The sequence below is a fragment of the Branchiostoma belcheri genome, unplaced genomic scaffold, assembly GCF_001625305.1.
Source record: "Branchiostoma belcheri isolate BF01 breed outbred unplaced genomic scaffold, Haploidv18h27 scaffold11, whole genome shotgun sequence".
NCBI classification, from domain to species: Eukaryota; Metazoa; Chordata; class Leptocardii; order Amphioxiformes; family Branchiostomatidae; genus Branchiostoma; species Branchiostoma belcheri.
The window spans coordinates 516,871-537,417 of NW_017802491.1; the positions used below are offsets into that span (position 1 = coordinate 516,871).

The following is a 20,547-nucleotide window of genomic DNA, read 5'->3' on the forward strand; positions in this document are numbered from 1 at the left end:
ACATTACCATACAACCTCAGCACAGCAAGAATGCATTATGAAACGTTTCAAATCTTTGCAGTTCTTAAAAGCTATACCTTTGCTGTCCAAACAAAAGCCTATACATCTGAGTATAACTTGTATTCTTACGCAGAATTACAGGAATCGCATTTCCTGTGTTTATTTTTTCTTGGGGGCCAGATGATGGTTTTGCTTGTCGTAAGATGGTTTGCCATGTCCTTATATTAGCTAACTGTTTCTGATTCTTCTGATATGGGTTCACCCGGCCAGCCCGTGAATATATTTCGTACCGAACGTAGGTCATGTTCCAAAAATTCTGCTATGTTTTGTCTCTTCTGTGCGCACTTGAAAATCAAGAACTTCTTCTAGGGGGTACCCAGATGTTTTGAAGATTTAAACAAATAAATAAAATGAGACACGTTAGAATGTTTAGCGTGGGTGACTCCTTCCTAAGTGGATTTTCAGATCCGCGCTGAGAACGTGAAAAAGGCAGTGTTAGTGTTGAAACCCACGGCGTCACGGTTTGTATGTTAGATTGATATCCATTAACTCCTGCAGCGATTGATGTAATCTCTTTAATGGCAGTGCAGATGACCAAATCAGTAACAGATTCTTCTGTCTGTATCTTTATCGGTATAGCCGGTATAACCGCTCTTTGGCGTAACACACCAGCTTCGCAGGCACGCGGCGCGGCGGCAGCTGTACATTCCACCGAACGACTTGTTACACTTGACCTTTGAACAACTAGCTCTAAAATATCTAATGATAATGCCCCTACTGTACTTGGTGACAGTGAGTTCCACTCTGCGATAGTTCTAGGAAAGAATGAGTTTTGGAACACCTCAATACTAGGTTAAGACTGGTACTTGAAGGCATGGCTGTTTCTTGTTCTAAATCTTTTCTGGACTGGTATTGTTCTTCATTGTTTACCTGGAGTTGTGATTTGATATCCGCCTTCCGGCAGTCCACGACGCATCATCATTTATCATAACAGGCTCCTGTTGCAGCTTCTCCATTATGTCGGTATTTGCGCTGTGATATATATAACATGTTTGCAGACGGTGCTTGAAATACTCGCGTGAAATCACGAACTGTTTGCTCTGCTGAAAATATCAGAAGAGTCCACCAGATGTTTTTATTTCAACTTGTTTAATCACCGGGACCGCATCATTCAGATCTGTTACATATTGTCATATGATGTTATGTTATGTTATATGTAAAAATGTTAATTGCAATCGTGCTTGAGAGGGCACATACATATATTACTAGTATTACACATTCAACTTTGATAACAAAACAATGGACATTATATAGTGTCCTTGATGGTATGGAGTGAAATGAGATAACTACTAACTTGTTATCTGATTGCAGACAGTCTCCACAGCATTCTTTGTGATGAACGAGCCATTAGTTCTGACATAAATTTCAAGATTTTGTTGATGCAATTAACCTTACATCTTTTAATGAAAGCTTAAATACATCTTTCAATGAAAGGTTATTTCTGACATAAATTTCAAGATTGTGTTGATGCAATTAACCTTTCATTAGAGATGTATGGTTAATTGCGTAAATAATAATCCGCGTAAATCAAATACCAGTCTTCTTTCTCAGTTACCTACTAGCGCGTACAACTGTATGTGCCGCCCTCTTTCTCAGATCCATTTGTGAGAGGATGATCATATATGCTCACTAGTTTACAAAATCCAGTTCATATCGTCCGGTGACCTGTGCTCTAGTTTCACAAAAGCAAATGCTGCACAGGTAAATCTGCCAGGGTAAGCTGCTGAGCCTGATTGAACCCTTTCAATTTCCTCTTTCTTCTGAACCTCGGGTGTTCTCCTGTTTAATGGTGTCTCCCCGCCAGTTCGCACGCCGTGAAAGCGAAGTTAGCGTCTGGAGCCCTGCAGGCGTTTGCATCAGTACGATCAGTGAGGGGCAGCTGGCTGGCATGATCGAGGCCTTCCGGATCACTGGTTAAGCCCCGAGTTTGCTTCTGGGTCGTTCGGTACTTCCTGGCCCTTGTGACCTTTCCGGGGGTTGAGTAGATTGACCAGTCTATACTCACTCAATCAAACCTGCTAGCTGATGGCACATCCGGGGTTGAGACGAAACACCACCCGGATTTCCTGGTGCCTTCAGTCAACATCTTCAACAACTCGTCTCGTTGGGAAGAAATATTGCATTTTCCAAATACTGTTCATCTTTGGTCTGACTATGGCCATGTCTTTGTCAATTACTTGTTTGTTGGTTCATCTTTATCCACTTGTTCGTTTGTAGACCTTACGAAAGTCACTGTGCGTTGGTTGTTTCAATAAAGATTTATATCATTCATCATATTTTCAACACAGCCATGTCTTCTTTAAGTTTCAGCCAAGTACTAGTAGATATATCTTTTTGTTTCACTATTGCTCGCTTTCTCTCTCCCTTTCTCTATGTACTGTCGCTCTCGCTCTCCTACCCCATATCTATATCTATGTCGTCAACATCATTCAGACATTTACCTCCTATCTCTACTTGGTCAACACCTCACGTATTCGACTTGTGAGAAACTTACGTCAACGTGATTGCTCAGCCGGACTATCAATTTCCGTTAGCGCGGGAAAGGTCAAGGTTCCCGCCGAAAACTCGTTATTCTGGTCATCAGCATCTTTAGTCAGCAGATCCCCCAGCGCCTGCCTCACCGCTGGAGCGGCCCGTTCTGCGCGGTTTGCGCGGCGGGGTGCATGTGTAAACCGGTGAGCCTGAACTTATCAGTCCGGCAGACAGCCACGGCTGATCGGGGATTCCAGCCAACCGTAAAATAGCCTGAGCTTTTCCTCGCTAGGATTTACTCCACCCGCAGGGCCATTTACAAGTTAGGCTGCTGAATGGGTCGGCCTGCGGACTGCCACATCAAAGGGAATTATAAACAGGAGAGACGGATTCACATCACATCCACAGTAAAAAGTGAAGTGCTGTTCAATGATGGCCTGTGGGGTTACTGAACTGTTTCCAGTAACAATTCGGATCTCATGTTTTCACAAAAGCAGTCACGTTAAAGCTGTTTCCGCACAGGATTGCCTACTCGAAAATCCTTTCCCAATTTAACGCAGTTACCGCGCTCAGTGGGATTTCTTCACATGTATCTCATAACAGCGCTGTCGTAACGGAAGCAACACCCGACGCCGTTGAAATAATTTGAGAGACTCTATACTTTTGCAGACTCCCCAGCCTCCAATTATATTCTCAGTAGCGGATATCAGCACTGAATCAAGTACACGGGCGTCGTACGTAACAGATTTACATGTTTCCCACAGCGCTCAGTCTTCCTGAACAGTGTCTGCTGCAGTCTCGCACAAATGGTTATAGCGCATAGAAAACCGATCACGATCACGAGGGTCTGTATTCCCATGACTGATGGTGCAGGCGGTGGAATTGGATATGTGTGACTGTGACGTCTGTTCCTCGCAGACGCGATATTGCTCTTGGAAGACAACTGCAAATTACTGTGAATTTCTTGTTGATTCTTTACATGTTCCTCCCAGCCTCCGGAGAGGCTATTTTGACCTCCAACTTTCAAGTCAATGTTCTGGTCAGTCTGCGGTTATAACATCCCCCCTCACTTCCTGTGAGCTTTATTTTAACACTGTATCTAAATAACTGCGGACACACAATTTGACAAACAGACACACCGAAAACAATATCTACTGTTACTGTACTCAAGTGATTAACTCATATTACTGGATACATAAGACATAGCACGAGATATGCACCAAAATATAGTACATACAAGAATCGACACGGCTGGGGCAAGAGAACCTGAAGATGTAACAATGCAGACCATTAATTCACCCATTAATGAATTCGAGATTCACTTTAGCATAGACATAATTGTAAAGAACAGTCACACTGTGGCATCAGCGGGGATTTTGTAAAAGAAAAATCTAGACCGGCTAATGTAGTAATAAGTACCTCATGCGTGCTCACGTACAATCGCCTTGAGAGCGCTAACGAAGCTATTAATAAGGTCATGTTTAACTGACTGATCCCAGGCAGGGTAATTGAAATGTCATTATCAGTTGACTGCCTGTTCATCTCTAAAACACAGAAGGCTGCTTCTGCTTTATTAAATCTGCAGCGTGTATTCATCAGTGTTACAACAAGTCGGCTGTACATAGCAAATGTCTGCAAAGAGTCTTCGTGAAGTTGTCATCCAGATTAAGCTCTCAATAGGCAGCTTTTTGGAACTAGAGCGATTCGATTTGAGGGGGATGTGACAGAAATGTTATCTGGAGAATTGTCGCTGTGGTGCCGGTAGCACTTCACTGACGCTACGTTTTTGCCCACTGCATCACGAGCTAGATCCAAGTTTGAGTTGACCTCAGCACAAGAAATAAACAACAAACAAACTCCATGGGCAGCGTACAATCTAGTCTGGTTATTGTAGTAACCAGTACCTCATGCGTCTCACGTACGATCATCTTGAGAACGCTAACGAAGCTAATACGATCATGTTTAACTCTCTGATCTCTGTCACCCAGGCAGACATGCCAAGCAGCCCCGTGAGGTGTTAATTGAAATGTCATTATCAGCTGACTGCCTGCTCTCATCTCTATTTAAAACACGGAGGGCTGCTTCTGCTTATCTTTAATGTGTCCTCATCAGTGTTCATCAACATAGCAAATGTCTGCAAAGAGAGTCTTCGTGAAGTTGAATTGATAAATGTCATCCAGATTGAGTTCTCAATAGGCAGGTTTTGAGATCCAGAGCGATTAGACTCGAGGGGGATGTGACAGAAATATGGTTGCTGTGGTGCCAGTAGCACTTCACTGACGCTACGTTTTTGCCCACTGCATCACGAGCTAGCTCCAAGTTTGAGTTGACCTCAGCACAAGAAATGAACAACAAACAAACTCCATGGGCAGCGTACAATCTAGTCTGGTTATTGTAGTAACCAGTACCTCATGCGTCTCACGTACGATCATCTTGAGAACGCTAACGAAGCTAATACGATCATGTTTAACTCTCTGATCTCTGTCACCCAGGCAGACATGCCAAGCAGCCCCGTGAGGTGTTAATTGAAATGTCATTATCAGCTGACTGCCTGCTCTCATCTCTATTTAAAACACGGAGGGCTGCTTCTGCTTATCTTGAATGTGTCCTCATCAGTGTTCATCAACATAGCAAATGTCTGCAAAGAGAGTCTTCGTGAAGTTGAATTGATAAATGTCATCCAGATTGAGCAGATTTTGAGAACCAGAGCGATTCGACTCGAGGGGGATGTGACAGAAATATGGTTGCTGTGGTGCCGGTAGCACTTCACTGACGCTACGTTTTGGCACACTGCATCACGAGCTAGCTCCAAGTTTGAGTTGACCTCAGCACAAGAAATGAACATCAAACAGTCCATCGGCAGCGTACAATCTAGTCCGGTTAAAGGCGCGGTCACATTTCCCAACCCGGGGCCCGGCCGGGCAGTCGTATGGAACGAAAATTATGATATAAGACTGCAAAGCACAAAAAAGGTTTAGAAAATTACCCATGAGCACTATTTGTGTATACTCTTAATACAAAATGTTTATTTTTCGTTCACGCAAACAACCCGGTCGGGTCCCGGCTTGGAAATGTGACCGTGCCCTAATAATGTAGCTATTAGTGCCTCATGCGTCTCACGTACTATCACCTTGATAGCGTTAACGAGGCTAATAATAATAATAAGCTCATGTTTATCTGGCTGATCTCTATCACCCTGGCAGACATGCCAGGCAGACTCGTGAGGTGAAATGTCGTTATCAGTTGATTACAGACGCAGATGGAGAGGGGTGATGGCTGCTATCAACCCCTAGACACCCGGACGGCTGAGGCTGCTAATGTTCAATGTGCACTCATTAATTTTAATCAACAGGTCGTCTGTACTTAGAGTATCTTCACAGAGCGTTCGTTAAGCTGAACTGAAATTTCATCAAGACTAAGTTGTCCGTCTAAGAGGATGGAAGGCAGCAGCTTCATCTATAATTGGGAATCGTACGTGACAAGCTGAAAGATTGTGACAAGTCAAGCAGAGAGTTTGTTAACTTCAGTTGGAATATCGTTAGTAAGCTGTCCCACGCACTATCCGTTACGTACACTGCAGCACGGGTAGTGACCTGGAAGATGGTGCTCCTATCTTCAAAGGGAATTCGTTTCCAGGAAAACGTCAGCGGCCCGGTTAACAATCAGGCAGCTGCTTTAATGTGCGCCTTGCGTAACGTCCCAACTACGCCAGTCCTATTAAACCGTTCAAACATGCACACCATCATCAATCAGCACCAGGATATAGCTCGTTTACTCTACCTTTATGTAACGCAGTCAATTTGCTTGATTTTCGCTGACATGCGATTCCTTTCTTTCTTCCCTTCCGTCGATTTATATAACGCTAACCATACGTTGCATATGTTGCAAGTAAGAAGTTACCGTAGGAGAAACTAGCTGTAGGAAAGTAACGGGTGCCATGTAGCAGTTTGAAACCCTTTCTCGTTTTTGTTACAAACGCCTGTTTTAAACGCCTTGTTTTTTATATTCCAACATTTCATGACCAGGCATGGTGACGGCACACTAAAGCTTGATAAATCATATCAATTCATTTAATGCCGCCACCAATGCATAGGACAAATGCAGGCCAGGACAATACTCATTTTCGCTTGAGTTAAGTGAGGAAAGTCGTGTAAAGTAGCCTGGTTACCAAACCTATTATAGGTCCCGAGTCCTACAGCCTGAGAGGAGAGGCTGTAGGACTCGGGAGCTATAATAGGTTTGGTAACCAGGCTAGTGTAAAGTGCCCTTCCCAAGGACACAAGATCGGTGGCATGTCGGGATTCGAACTCGGGACCTCTTAGTTCCGAGTCGAGCACTCTGCCGTTACGCCTCACGACCCCACAAGCGCCTTGTTATAATCTGTTTGATTCTTACCACAGGAATGGTTTATGTCCTCTGTTTAGTTTTTAAAACCCCAGAGCCATCTTTACGCCCACCTTATTTTATCACAGTCTTGCAGTAGTTGTGGGACCGAATCTTAGCTGTTTTATCATTTAGAACTCCACATAGATCACCCCCGCGTGGCTTTCTTTCCCAGAAAATGAATTAGCCGTTCTTATAAAGGCCAGACGCTTTATTGGGGTCAGGCCCCGTCTGGTTATTCCTGTCACAGATAGATGTCTCCTGGGTTCACCGCCCGACGTCTCCCGGTCAGCGCACTCTTAAACACTTAACATACTCCGACTAAACATGCTGAATAAAGCATGACTAAGTTACCTGGCTTAGTGCCTCGTTCAATTAATAGGGCGAGTGTGACTGCTGCGATTTAACTTTTTTAACATGTTCCTCTACATGTTGTCTTCTAGTTCTTGATTATTCATACCTCATATATAGCCAGATATGATTAAACCCCATATTTTTGTTTTGATTGCATTAATTATTTATCTGTCACTTCGTGTACTATTATGTATCTAATTAATTCATTTTATTCGGGGCGGGTCACTAACCCTTCATTTCTTGCTTTGATGTAAGCTTATCGATTCCCAGAACCAGATGGTGTGCGTCTGGCGTCTTTACAGTTATTGATTATTGGTTGGTTGATTAATTGATTGATTGATTGATTGATTAATTGATTGATTGATTGATTGATTGATTGATTGATTGATTGATTGATTGATCCCCAGACTGTCGGTGGTGTGCGTGTGGCTGGTCAGTTTCGTCCTGTCTCTGCCCATCGCAGTCTTCGCGCGGATGGATACAGATGAATTCCCGGAGAACTGCGTCATCGACTGGCCGTCAGAGAACAGCAAGAGGTGATGGGGCTTTACTGAAGAAATAGCACTACTGTTGTGCCAAATAGTCGGGAAATAAGTTCAATATTCAAGGTTTGGTGATTGTGAGGCTATATTCCACGATTCCGAAATGGTTAATCTGTATATAATCCATTTATTAATTGATTGCATTTCATTCATTCATTCATTCATTCATTCATTCATTCATTCATTCCTTTACTTGATTATTCGTTCATCCATCAATCCGTTCATTCATTCATTCGTTCATTCATTCATGTCATTGGTCATCGTCGAGAACGACGGACGAACAACAACATTCGTACATTCATTCATTCCTGCATTTGTTCATTTATTCGCTAATTGCTTTATTCGTTCTTCTTTCGATCTATTCATTCATCCATTCGTTCCTTGGTTCCCGCCCCAGGTCCTACATGACGGCGACGTTTGTGCTGGCGTTCCCCGTCCCCCTGCTGGTGGTGAGCGTGTGTTACGGCCGCATGGTGACCAAACTCTGTACTGCAGTCGCGCCCACCTCCAACAGCTCCAAGAGCAACAAGGACAAACGGAGAGTCGCCAAAATGGTGGGGGTTTCATTTTGTTAGGTATCAATCATCTTAAGGCATAAGCAATAAGAACAAACATACAGGAATAAAAGCTCAACTGTATTTGCAGAATCCATAGTTTTAACATTCATACACACACACACACACACACACACACACACACACGCACGCACATACGCACACATGTACACACACACACACAAAGACATATGAAAAGACACGCGCACGCTCACAGATACAGAATCAGAAGCACACACACGCACGCACTCTCTCACACACATCCCCCCACACACATAACACACAGTAAAAATAACAAGACGAACCATCATAGATATTGCATACCATAACATTCATCATAGGTCTTTTTCCTCTATCACCATCTATCTATCACCTTAAATAACCTTAGCACCTCAAAAAATCTCCACATGAAGGATTTCCATGGTCCCCGTCCCTGTCCAGGTCCTTGCCGTGACGGTGATGTTCTATGTGTGCTGGCTGCCGTTCGGAGTTCTCCAGCTGCTGTACTATCACTCCGCCCTGCCGGCCCACTCCTCCATCCTGTACGTACAGATCAGCCTGGTCGGGCTCACGTACCTCAACAGCTCGGCGCACCCCATCATCTACCTGTGCGTCAGGTGAGGCGTTTCTCATCTACCTGTCCGTCATTTAAGTCATCTCTATTTCACCTGTGTGGGTGAGTCGTTTCTTATTTACCTGTGCCTCAGGTGAGTCGTTTCATATTTACCTGTGCGTCAGGGAAGTTACTTGTTATCCCCCCTATTCGTCTCTGTCTGCTGTGTCTCAGTCATAGTCTCAGTACTGGTATCTCTGTGTTTTCTCAAGCTAAGGCCTATTTTTTCGTTCCGTTAGGGAGCGGAAGAAGAAGAAGGCCCGTACGACGGTGACACGGCTGCGCGGCCGGCGCACGGCGGAGGTGTCCCCGACCTCTCCTGACGGAGAGATGCACCCCGTGGCCACCGTCTCCTATGCCTTTTAAAGGTATTTTTAAATACCTTTAATTGCATTAAAATGCAATTTCAGGGCGGCTAAATAAAACAAAAATACTAGATGAGAAAATCTGTCTAATACTGATATTTACTGCAATTTCTTAGCACATGTTTGACATCATTTCATGTTTGTAGCATTTGAAATAGCCCCAATACCGCTTCATGATGAGTCTCTTTTTTTGCTACCACCAACAAATAGCTAAAAGCAGCTTACGATACGAAACAAGCAACCATTTTCCATCAGGGACATCGCATTTTTGCCTCACAGATATCTGTAGGATATGAGATTCAATTAACTACTTTTAAAACTGACCAGAAAAAATTGACTTTGTTAATCCAGTTTTACCGCCCTGAAATCACTTTGGGTGCTTTCAAGGCTCGGTCACTTTTATTTTAAACAACTGTAGGGACAGTCATGGGTGTGATGTACAAATTCAAGCTGTCTTGTGACGAAAAGATTCATCAACGCTGGTCGTTTTAAAAATGGAAAGATATTAGAGGTTATTATTAAAATCCAGAATAAATGTGTGAAACTTCATGCAATTTACGGCAACAAAGAGAGCAGGCTCATTCGAATGATGGTGTTGTTAACGTTTGTAATTAATGTAAGGTTTTCATCGTAGCGCAGTTAGAAAATGAGAAATGACTTCATGAGATCAAAAGGACTCGTTGAGATACGGTGACTGTGCGTTCTGGGCAAAGTGATTCTGGTCAGAAGACACGCTGGATTATATAATACGAAGCAATAATGGGACATGGGGCATCTGTACATAGTTGTGAAACGGTATCTTTGGTCTTTAATGAAATAGAAATAATAGAGTCAAAGTCATGTTATCAGTATACGATGTGTAAATAATAATTAATATCAAATTAATAATAATAAAAACTCTGTTTAAGTTAGTTTGGTGGTACGAGTCAACGTTATGGTATTCAAACATTTAACGTAAATGTGCAAACGTTTAATAAAAATCTGCAGGTACGTACACAGACTGTGATGGTTTTTGTGCAAATATACGAAATTGGAGGTGTGTAAAATAGTATAATCATGTGTCGGTGAAAATATAATATTTGTATATGTGTACACATTTAATATTGTCTAACTACATATGCAGGTGTTGTTTGTTGAATATATAATGTATTATATACTCTGTACCAAACACTATGAACACTAAGCACATATCTGTATAGAAGACGATAACTTCTAAGCAAGCAAGGAGCACTTAATACTAGTTGTTTATCTACCGACAGCTGGGACAAAAATAAAGCAGTCTATTTTGAGCCACACTCTGTCGTGCTTTCTTTAGAACATTTTATTTGGAATGAAAGGGGCTATTCTTGGCTGCTAGATAAAGATGCCTGCCTATTCCGACCTCCTAATAAGGCGGTTTATCTTTAAGACTGAGGAGAAAAAGCACCCTTCTCTAATCTGATGATTGGGGGAATTTACCTGCGCCAGAAATCAGGAACACGATATTGTTGATAAAAGAATACATAGCCAAATTTTCTGTGAATAACAAACAGTTATACAAGGTAAAGGAACTGAATTTTTACATGAGTATTCCGAAACCTACCAAACACCAACCGTAAGGATGGCAAAATCATCAAAATAAGCACTACATGCCCAACTCTTTCAATGTCTACAACAATATTAGAACCTCCGACAATGCTGATCTCTAGATCATGCTCAGATACTGTAAATGCATAGCGTAAGGATGTGGAATATATTTTCCGTTTCCTACCCCTCTTTCGTCCTCCCTGGACTGTTCCTCGCATGGTACAGTTTGGCTGGACGCGATGACCATGTAAGAGATTGTATATGTATAACGTGTAATATCTGCACATGGAGACGACCGGACATCTCTGGAAACCAGCAGGCAGAACGTTCTCACACGAACTGGCGCCAGTCTGTCGGCCCTTCTGCCGCGGTAATAAACCTAGATTGTGTCTTAATGATGTCAGAAGCCACGAGCCACGATAAAAACCACTAGGCGATGAGATCGCCGCTGTTTGAAAGTTTGCCAAAACCACAGGTCCGCGTTCCCACAGACACTCCAGGATCTCTCAATGGCAACTCTTCGGATTAACCGTAAGGCCCCTTCAGCGAGACGGCAACCGCGACCAAAATTTGGGTTGGTGTGGTCATCGATCATCCACCAGACTCCTGTATGGGCGATTATGTCGAGAGGGTGACTGGATTCCAGCAATCAGACGAAGTGCAGAGAACCTCTTTCAGCGACTATGACTATGATCCATGGCCTGTAGAGCTTTTCTCTCGGTTACGCAAGTTCATTCCAACCAGCCAAGCAAATGAGCCCTTATGTAGCATCCTTAAGCTTATTGGGCTTTCCTGTGACTGTCACGGTTACCGCCCAGGGCATTGGAAATACTCATTAGGTAAATTTTATGGATGACATCCTCTGCAGGTACCTGATAAGTGTAGTTTGTTCCTGGAAGCTTTTTGACAAGCTCATGGAAGTTCTCAGTATGTCTCTTCCATTTGACACGGATTGAGTCTAATTATAGTAGAGATTTATCTGCAACACCTAAACTGGATTCAAACACGAAACGTTTGAGGGCTACTAGTACTTCATGCTTCAATGTAATGTTATTGACTCCTCTACTGAACAACTAAACACTACTCCACAGCATTCGCCTTAACGACTTCTCGGCAATGGAAATGCTCTTAAAACGACCGTAACTTTAAACAAGAATCCCTGGAAACTTTCCTAATACATTGCGTCGTAAAGTGCTAACGGAAAGACGAGATGTTACAAAAGGCCAAGGTTATCTATAATAAACTCGACGTTCTAAATGAACCACCTATAAACAAATATAAAACTCTCGTGTTCAAATTTGACGGTTTAGTATCAATCCTGATTAAAATGCCGCCGTTTAGACCTTGCTGTACACGTGTTCTGACGAGATAACGCGTAAGTTTTAAATCGGAGTTTCCTGTTTGAACTGAGGAGTGAAAGGTGTATCCATCATGAAGAGAAAACTGTCTCTGTTTGATGATCCATGCATCGTTGAAGACATGTCCTCCAGGCGTATCAAATGGCTGCCATCAGTGCAGCTTGCAGCGATACAGTACGCAACTTTACATCTGTAATGACTAACCTTTCCTATGCAGTTTTCCTGTCGTCTCCAGAATGTAATTAGCCATCATAAAGCCCCACATAATGGTGTAAGGGCCATTTGCGAACTTAATGCAACTCCACGACATTTGATTTAATCGAACTCTACGACTATTTACCGATATGCATACAGCCCAGCCAATCTACAGTTACTAGAGTTACTAAGGCTAAATAGAGTATACTGGCTCCAATAATTCTGGTAAATCGTTACCCTTACCACTGGCCTGACTCTCCTGGCCAACTATTCATATGTTCTTACCGGATTCTACTATCTATAACCGCTTAGAAAGGCCTGGTAGAGGCTAGTTTCCTCTAAAGGAAACGCCATTTATATAATGGCTGGTTGTGTTACGAAATGCACATTCGTGAGGGGTGAAATACCTCTTCTAGTCCAGCCGTAACGACACAGTACATAACTTTACGTGCCGTCCCGCTGATAAAACTGTCCGTTTTATAACATGCAAATTGGAGTGTTTTGATGATAACATGACTCGGGAGAATATTACCAGGAAAAATGATCGCATCTTTATGAAATCGGAGTAGTTTGGTGTTTGCAAATTATACTACTTCACCATTAAGCAAATAACGTTGTGTATTTCTTCGTCTACTTAGGTGAAGCGTGATGCTTTTTCAAGTAGCAACTAGCGCAATTTTGCTTCGCCACGGCTCGTTGTTTTTAAAAGAGCGAAGAAACACGTATATAACTATATAATCAATGTTAACCTTATCCGAGTATGTTCATCCATCTGTATGCAATAGATGTAGTGTAGCACTTCTGTAGAATTTTTCTGTAGTTTTTATAGGACTCATTTAAAACTACATGTACTGCGCTTAGCCCTCATGGGCATGAACGTGCAAATAAACATCATTGTCATTGTCATATGTGCAAAGGATTGACACTTGAGGCTAACGCGTGAAGGTCCCTCATGCATACAAGGCGTATTCCCCGGGCCGCAACGCGTCCGAGCGGGGAAGACTTTTGAATCAGCCCGCCCATGGATCCACGGAAGTTGCTCCGTGTTGCGAAACAGGAAAGTCGATAACCACCCACGCCACAGGACAGCATACAGAGTATACAGACAAGCTGAATCAGCTATTATATTAGCTTCAACCGAGTTCTCCATTTGTACCAATGAATAAGTAGTAACGTCAGAGTGCTCGACTCGAAATCCATGCTTCCCGAGTTCCAGCCCTGCCATGCCACCGATCTTGTGCCCTTGCGAAAGGCACTCTACACGACTTTCCTCACTTGACTCATTTAAAAATAAGTATTGTCCTGTCTTGTATTTGTCCTCTGCGTCGGTAACGGCATAATATAAGTTGAGAAAAAGTTGAGTTTGGCGTCACCATGTCTTGTCATAAAATGCTGGAATACCAATGAATATCACAAAACTGTTAATCACGGAAAACTTCAATATCTCTAATGATGAAAAGGAACCTTTTGGTCTGAACCGTCAGACTTCCAGGATCGATCGCTCTGTTACCGCCTCAGATGGTTCACTGTCTGGCCACAAAAGGAAACCCTCCCAGGGTTTTTGACGGAAGAGGCAATTTCTTTATCAAGATCTTGTCTGCTCCCAGTCTGCGATTGATTTAGGACGGAAGACAGAGACGTGCTTGCTCATGTCGCCAGTCTATCTATTGACTGGCGCTGGTCTGGAACTTCAGTTATGTAACATTTGTTTTCTTTTTCCCGACAAAGGAAGGCAATTTAATTCATAACTAGATTTCCACGACCACGACCCCATGCCTTCTCCAAATGACCATTAACCTTTACGACTGTTCAGTGGATCAGATTCAGTACCCAATTCTAGCATTTCAGAGAAATTTGGTAAGTAAGTGGTCCTGGTCTCCACAACGATAACCTGCCTGCCAAAAATCATGAACATCGATCCATGCCTTCAAGAGTTATGTCCGACTCGCTAAATCCACAGTTTCCTGCAGTGAATGTATAAACTAACGTACGTAACACCTTTAAATCTCGGCTATATACTGCAGCACAAATCAATGTCTGTTCACTAACACAACAATGGTCGATGGTAGAATATGTCAAACGTCCATCCTCCCGATCAGAATAGAAACAACAGATGATAACAGCTCGGGTATTTAAAGATTTTCTGATGGCATTAGTAAAGGTTACACCATACCGATGTGACGTGACAACTTAGAAGCCGACATAAAAGCCGATTAAACCTTTTTGCTCCTGTCCGGGCGAATGTCCATCCTGTTTGGTATTTTAAAAACACTGAGACGTTAACTCAACTTTTCGACTAAACCACGACAATCTTTGTCAATAAATGGACAATCTTCCAATTGTATGCATATGTTATGACACTCCGTGAGCAGTGGATCATAGTTTCCAAGAGGTTCTTGGAAGAAGTCTCATTTTGTTGGAAATCATAGTCTAACCCTTGTTCTGAATGGATTCTAACAACAAAATAAATGAACTTTCAAGTTACGCCATATGTTCCAAAGAAAATGTCAAGCACTACGTTTCCTGGAAATAAAAAGCATGAATATTTTCGTGGACAGGTCATTCAATGCTTCATTTGGAAGGCCGTGCACTATTTTTCTTGGGAGACCATACTTTCTACTGCAAATAGATTATTGTGTTTTCCTGAAAGGCCGTGCAGTATTTTTCTCGGAAAGGCCAAACTTTATCTGGAAGAAACTGACGACCTGAGGAGAAATGAAGCCAAAATGAATGCAGTCGAAACTGCCATAAAGTCAAACCTTCTCGGCCTACTCTACTCTACTCTATTCTAACAGTTGCGTAAAAGTTGGGTTCGCTCGAGGATACACGTACGTCTTAACCAGGGGATAATTCACTCAGTCAGACTGATGTCAATAACCAATGAATTGGTCGTTTATTTTCCTTAATTTCTCGGGGGATGGCGATACATTTTCTTCATCCCGGCGAAAACAGGGCCCATTAACATGATACATAGACTGGGGAGAACTATATTCACAATTACACGGAGAATCGTCTGAAAATACAGTCCAATGCGGCTATTCGTCTCGCCTGATTGCCGGGTTGGAAACAATGTGGATTTTCCCTCGACTATTGATGCAGACTGGCTGGGTTGTTCTGACTACTTAGGTCAGATAGATACATCTTCTATAGATATTTCTATAGTTGTTCATTTTATCATCATTTCTAATCGTATGGAATACATTAGGCAATTATTTGGGCTTAGCCTGTCATTATTGAAGTACGTGTTTTGAATGAATGAAAGAATGGTTTATTTCAATAAGATCACATTTTCTTTGACAACATAAGATCTTATAAGTTTTTTTCTGCTCTGGAAATGCTGGCCTTCTACTTCTTTGGTAAGATTTACAAAACATGTATAAAGGCGTTCTGACATTCTACCTGCAGTTTGATAAACTGACGCTAGGGGGATGTGCTCTATACTGAATGATGCCCAAGGTCTTATCGTTGTATCCTTTAACCAACCAACCAACCAACCAACCAACCAACCAACCAACCAACCAACCAAGCAACCAACCAAGCAACCAACCAACCAAGCAACCAACCAACCAACCAACCAACCAACCAACCAACCAACCAACCAACCAACCAACCAACCAACCAACCAACCAACCAACCAACCAACCAGCCGATAAACACACAAACAAACAAACAAACAAACAAGACACGTTTTCTTGCAGTTTCACAATGACCTTCACCCTGGCTGGCTAGTAGAATTTCAACTCCTCGGTAGCTTCGTTTGAAGTAATAATCCTTTCATTTCATCAAACGCAGCTTTGATGTCATGATATTTCCCTCCTATCGTTTCCGCTGCATACACCTCTTTCTTCTTCCCCGTAAGCATCATAATGGCAAATCAAATTAGAAGGTTTTTGCTTTAGATCATTTAAGCGATGCTAATGCAGCTTGATGTCAGTGATGATACCTGGCGTGGATCCGGACACCGGTAATTCTGCACGACGTGAAGACAGGAAGGCTGTGTCCGACTTCAAATAGATCACCATGGTTACTCCTCTTGGAGAAGAAAACACTTCATATCATATTACATATCTCCTTGGAGCTATAAATTCGCAATGGTCTCCAGGCAACTCGATGAAACACATTTCTCTTTGTATATTATATACGTAGCCTTAGGATATGCTGATATTACTGATAATGTCATTTCTACAAGTCTTATACAACTTCTACTGCATTATTTAGTTGCCACAGATAGAATGGTTTGCCGGAGAAAAAAGAGCTTGTCTTTTTTTTTTTACATTTTACAGCGAACGCATACAGTAAATTCCGGCTGCGCTTAATAGTAACCGATGTAGGCTATATCTAGGTACCAAATATCCTTTTTCTTCGCTAAAAGCGTCGGCTGTTCAAAAGAAAATCTATAGAAATAAATCGACATTTTTGGAAACAAATCCTCTACTTAATGAGAAAATCCCCAGTAGTGGTAAATGGACTAGGCTTACACCAGGATTGCCTTCCGAGATTGGCTTCGGTTATGTGGTCTTGTAAACGACTCGAGTTTAGTCCGCAAGTGTGCACGAGCAGTCTGTTAAACTAATGCACGCTTGTAGCAAGAGGCGCGAGAATTAAGACTGAACATCTCCTGACTCTCTGTTATGATACGCTTCACTCGTTAGGTACCATAACTCATCCTCAGAGCAATTTTAGAGCTGTCTGTCTCCAATCATCCTACAATCTGGCTAGAAATACGTCTCAAAAGCAATAGAACACAAGACAGCCGTGAAAGTGGTTTAGAAAATATGGCGTAACAGGAGCTCTCGCCAGATGTAGTTCTCTCTCTTCAGTGGGGACGTCCACAATCTGACAAAGCTCTCAACGGGCTTTCAGCATGAGTTAAATCTGAAAGTGATCTGGAACTAGCTGATAGCTCAATGAAGTCAATGAGCATGTTCGTTGAGCTGCTCTTCCACTGGTTGTGACAGAGAAGACAGATGCCATGTACAGTATATACAGGTTCATTGTAGCATAGTTCCTTCCGTCAAGTACACTGAACAGTGGACCACGGCTTAATCTACGTCTTGTCTTGACGACTGAAACCCTTTCTAGTAGCCTGCATGTTGGGTAAGAAATAATAGTTGGAATTCAATCTAATGGCATCTTGGTCACTGATCACTGGACTACGCAGTCTACTCTTCAATATTAGCGCTCAATGACTTCTTTAATAGGTCTCCCAATTTGTCAACGCTGCTTGGTTGTTCATCTGTTGCATGACTTGTTGACAGTCTTTACTCGTCGTCCTGTCGCACATAATCCTGTAATCTCTCAATAAACTAAGATTTTAACGATTAACGTACGTTTATATGTGAATGTTGTACAGTGTACTGTATGATACATAGCACATCAGCAGCGCGTCTATCGCGTTCTGAAATTTTGACAAAATAAAACACCAACCTATAACCCCTGCAGAAGAAGTCATTGGTACTTTTCCGTACTTGCTTGTCAAGCTTAAATTCAATAATGCAATACTGATGAAACTTGTTCTGTAGTTTACAGAGTGAGGTAGATACTAGCACGATCAATTTCCGTTCAAAAATGCGCCGGAAGAATGAATTGCCACATTTTCATTGTACGTTCCGTCTGAAAACTACGGTTTTACAGCCTGTGGATAAAGCAGCACACTTCATCGTTTGAGCAAATACGAGCATTAATGCTGTTATCAGGTCGCCCACCTTGGCTGACTATCGCCGAGCTCAAAACAAATGTGATTTTCTTCTGACATTTCCACTAACGACGTTTAGAATAACGAGAAACGCTGCCAACAGTGGGAGAGGAATGAACTACAGCAGCTTCCAGCGTCTCCGCCAAAGCAAGCTTATATAATAATTGCATTGGCTTCAGCTGATTCACAGAACGTGGGTGAGAGCTTTTGAAACACTCGCCAACTTCCATGTCGTATAACATGTTATCGACTTAAGCTGGTCAACCTCCAATATTGGTGACTTTTCCTTAAATAATAATAATCATTTCATTGTAGTGATCATTTTACCTACGCGTGTTGCGATATGGCAATTTTTTCTGGCAGGCATATGTTGCAACTTCAGTAATGTCGTTGTTAACAATGAAGTTTCCATGTTTTTTTAATCAGATAGAGAGGAGAGAAATGGCCAGTCTGTCGTGTCCAGCTGTGCTTCCCAACACCACTCCAGATAGTCAGATAAAACGAAGTCCAAACCTCCGGAACCTAATTCTCCTAATCACACCCGCCGGCCGTTACGGAATTGAATGAAGATCGTGCTGATTGAAAGTCTGACATGACAGAGCCCGACACGCGGGGAGGTCGCCGCCTCGCCTCTTCACATCCTGATAACCGCCCACTTACCGACCGTTTCCAGGCGCTCAGTACGTGTGCTGCATGCTGCCGGGTAGTCTGGCAGTCAGACCATCGTAGGCTCACTGTAGCCTCTACCAGGCTTCGGGAGACGACTGGAAAGAGTAGAAATTGGTCAAATAGAGAGATAACATGCCGAGGGAGTTGGTCTGCTAGAGAGAACATTTTGCCGCCTCGAAGCCTGTGCGGAGTCGCGGCAAAATGTTCTCCTTCGGCATGTTATCTCTCTACTTGACCGATTTCTACTCTTTCTAGCCGTCTCCTGAAGCCTGGTAGAGGCTAGGCTCACCAGCTACTGTGCTGGTACTGCTGCGCGCCCGGGCGCCTAGGAGCATTAGCGCACACCGTTTTTATTGGGCAGGATTTAATGGAGTGGCCGCCTGGAGAGCTAGACTGTCACTTCTCTCCTGTCCCAAAAAAACTACCTACTATCTAATCTTCGTGACTCTATCAAGTCTAGAACGTGAGATATCTAAACCAGAAGTACTATAACATGCTGCAGGGCAAAAATCAGTAAAGATCACGTACTCTCATCAAGATTGCCTACTAAATATCAATCCAATCCATCTTAGTCTTCTGGAGTTATCGTGCTGCCCCCCCCCCCACACACACACACACACCGGAGGCTCGGTCCTAAGTACACACAGACCACTCTCTCCAGGTCTGAGAAGCACTTTACATCGATGCAGTCGACTTGGAAAAACTAAAGTGCAACTAGAAAGGTAACATTTGCAAGCAAATGCAATATGTTTACCTCAGGATGGTCTTGCCTACGATTTAACGTTATACCTTTATTAGGAAAGGAAAGGTAGAAGGATAGTTTGCTTATATTACTGACTTTTATATGCTGTTTATAGAGTAACATCAACGTTATAACTGGGGAATTTGAATGTTTTTGCCGTTGTAAGGCCAAGTCTACCCGTCTGCCACTCAAAGATCATTACCATAGACTAGTCTTGTAGTGCCATGTATAGGAGATACTAGGATATATAAAGTTACATACCACAGTACCAATGATTCACTCAGCACACACTCTTACCATGTTTGCAATTAGGCCACAGCATGTAACTTTAATCAATGACATCCTCTGCAGACTGCAAGTAAACTTCGAGTCTTTTTGACAGTCTTTAGTTACAAAGGTACTTTGCTGCGCTCATCTCACTACCTTATTACATTTTTGTAAATAGGAAACAGGACGTAGGCTGAAATAATAATGATGATAAGTTTATTATTATTACAAGTACATGACAGAAGGCTAATTGTAAATACGTATATCATACGAAATGATATACAATGATACGAAGAACTAATCCCTACAGTACACTTTAGTCTTTATACTAAAGTATATAAGATATATATCAAGCCAGTTTGTGGGTTTTACTTGTTCTTTGATCGCCGAGCCAGTGAATATACCCACTTCTATAATAATGTTCTTTGAAATTTTATATGAAAATCATTGCAATGATAATGAAAATCTACAGTTGTGTAAAATATTGGAACTACACACTCTATAAACCATACATACATACTTAAAAGCTATACATGACTTAACTGTTACATATATTATGCAAATTTAACATACATAATGAATATTTACTGGCCAAAATGGAGATATAATGTGTTTCTAGAAATGGTTGTGATGTGTTGTATCCTTCTGTGGATGGCTGGGTTCAGCTCTGTTAGGTTCCTCCCCAGTTTCTCATGGACCAAGTTCTGCTTCC

General features: G+C 42.4%; 1 protein-coding gene across 1 annotated transcript in view; it reads left to right on the forward strand.

Annotated features, from left to right (window-relative positions):
• LOC109483691 (delta-type opioid receptor-like) overlaps window positions 1-9,428 on the forward strand; it is a 17,456-nt gene extending 8,028 nt beyond the window's left edge. The window contains exons 3-6 of the mRNA XM_019786733.1: window positions 7,677-7,805; window positions 8,209-8,365; window positions 8,807-8,982; window positions 9,218-9,428. Of these exons, the coding sequence (XP_019642292.1) occupies window positions 7,677-7,805; window positions 8,209-8,365; window positions 8,807-8,982; window positions 9,218-9,344 (589 nt within the window). The 3' untranslated portion in view covers window positions 9,345-9,428. The remainder of the gene's footprint in view (window positions 1-7,676; window positions 7,806-8,208; window positions 8,366-8,806; window positions 8,983-9,217) is intronic.
• Window positions 9,429-20,547: the final 11,119 nt, after the last annotated feature.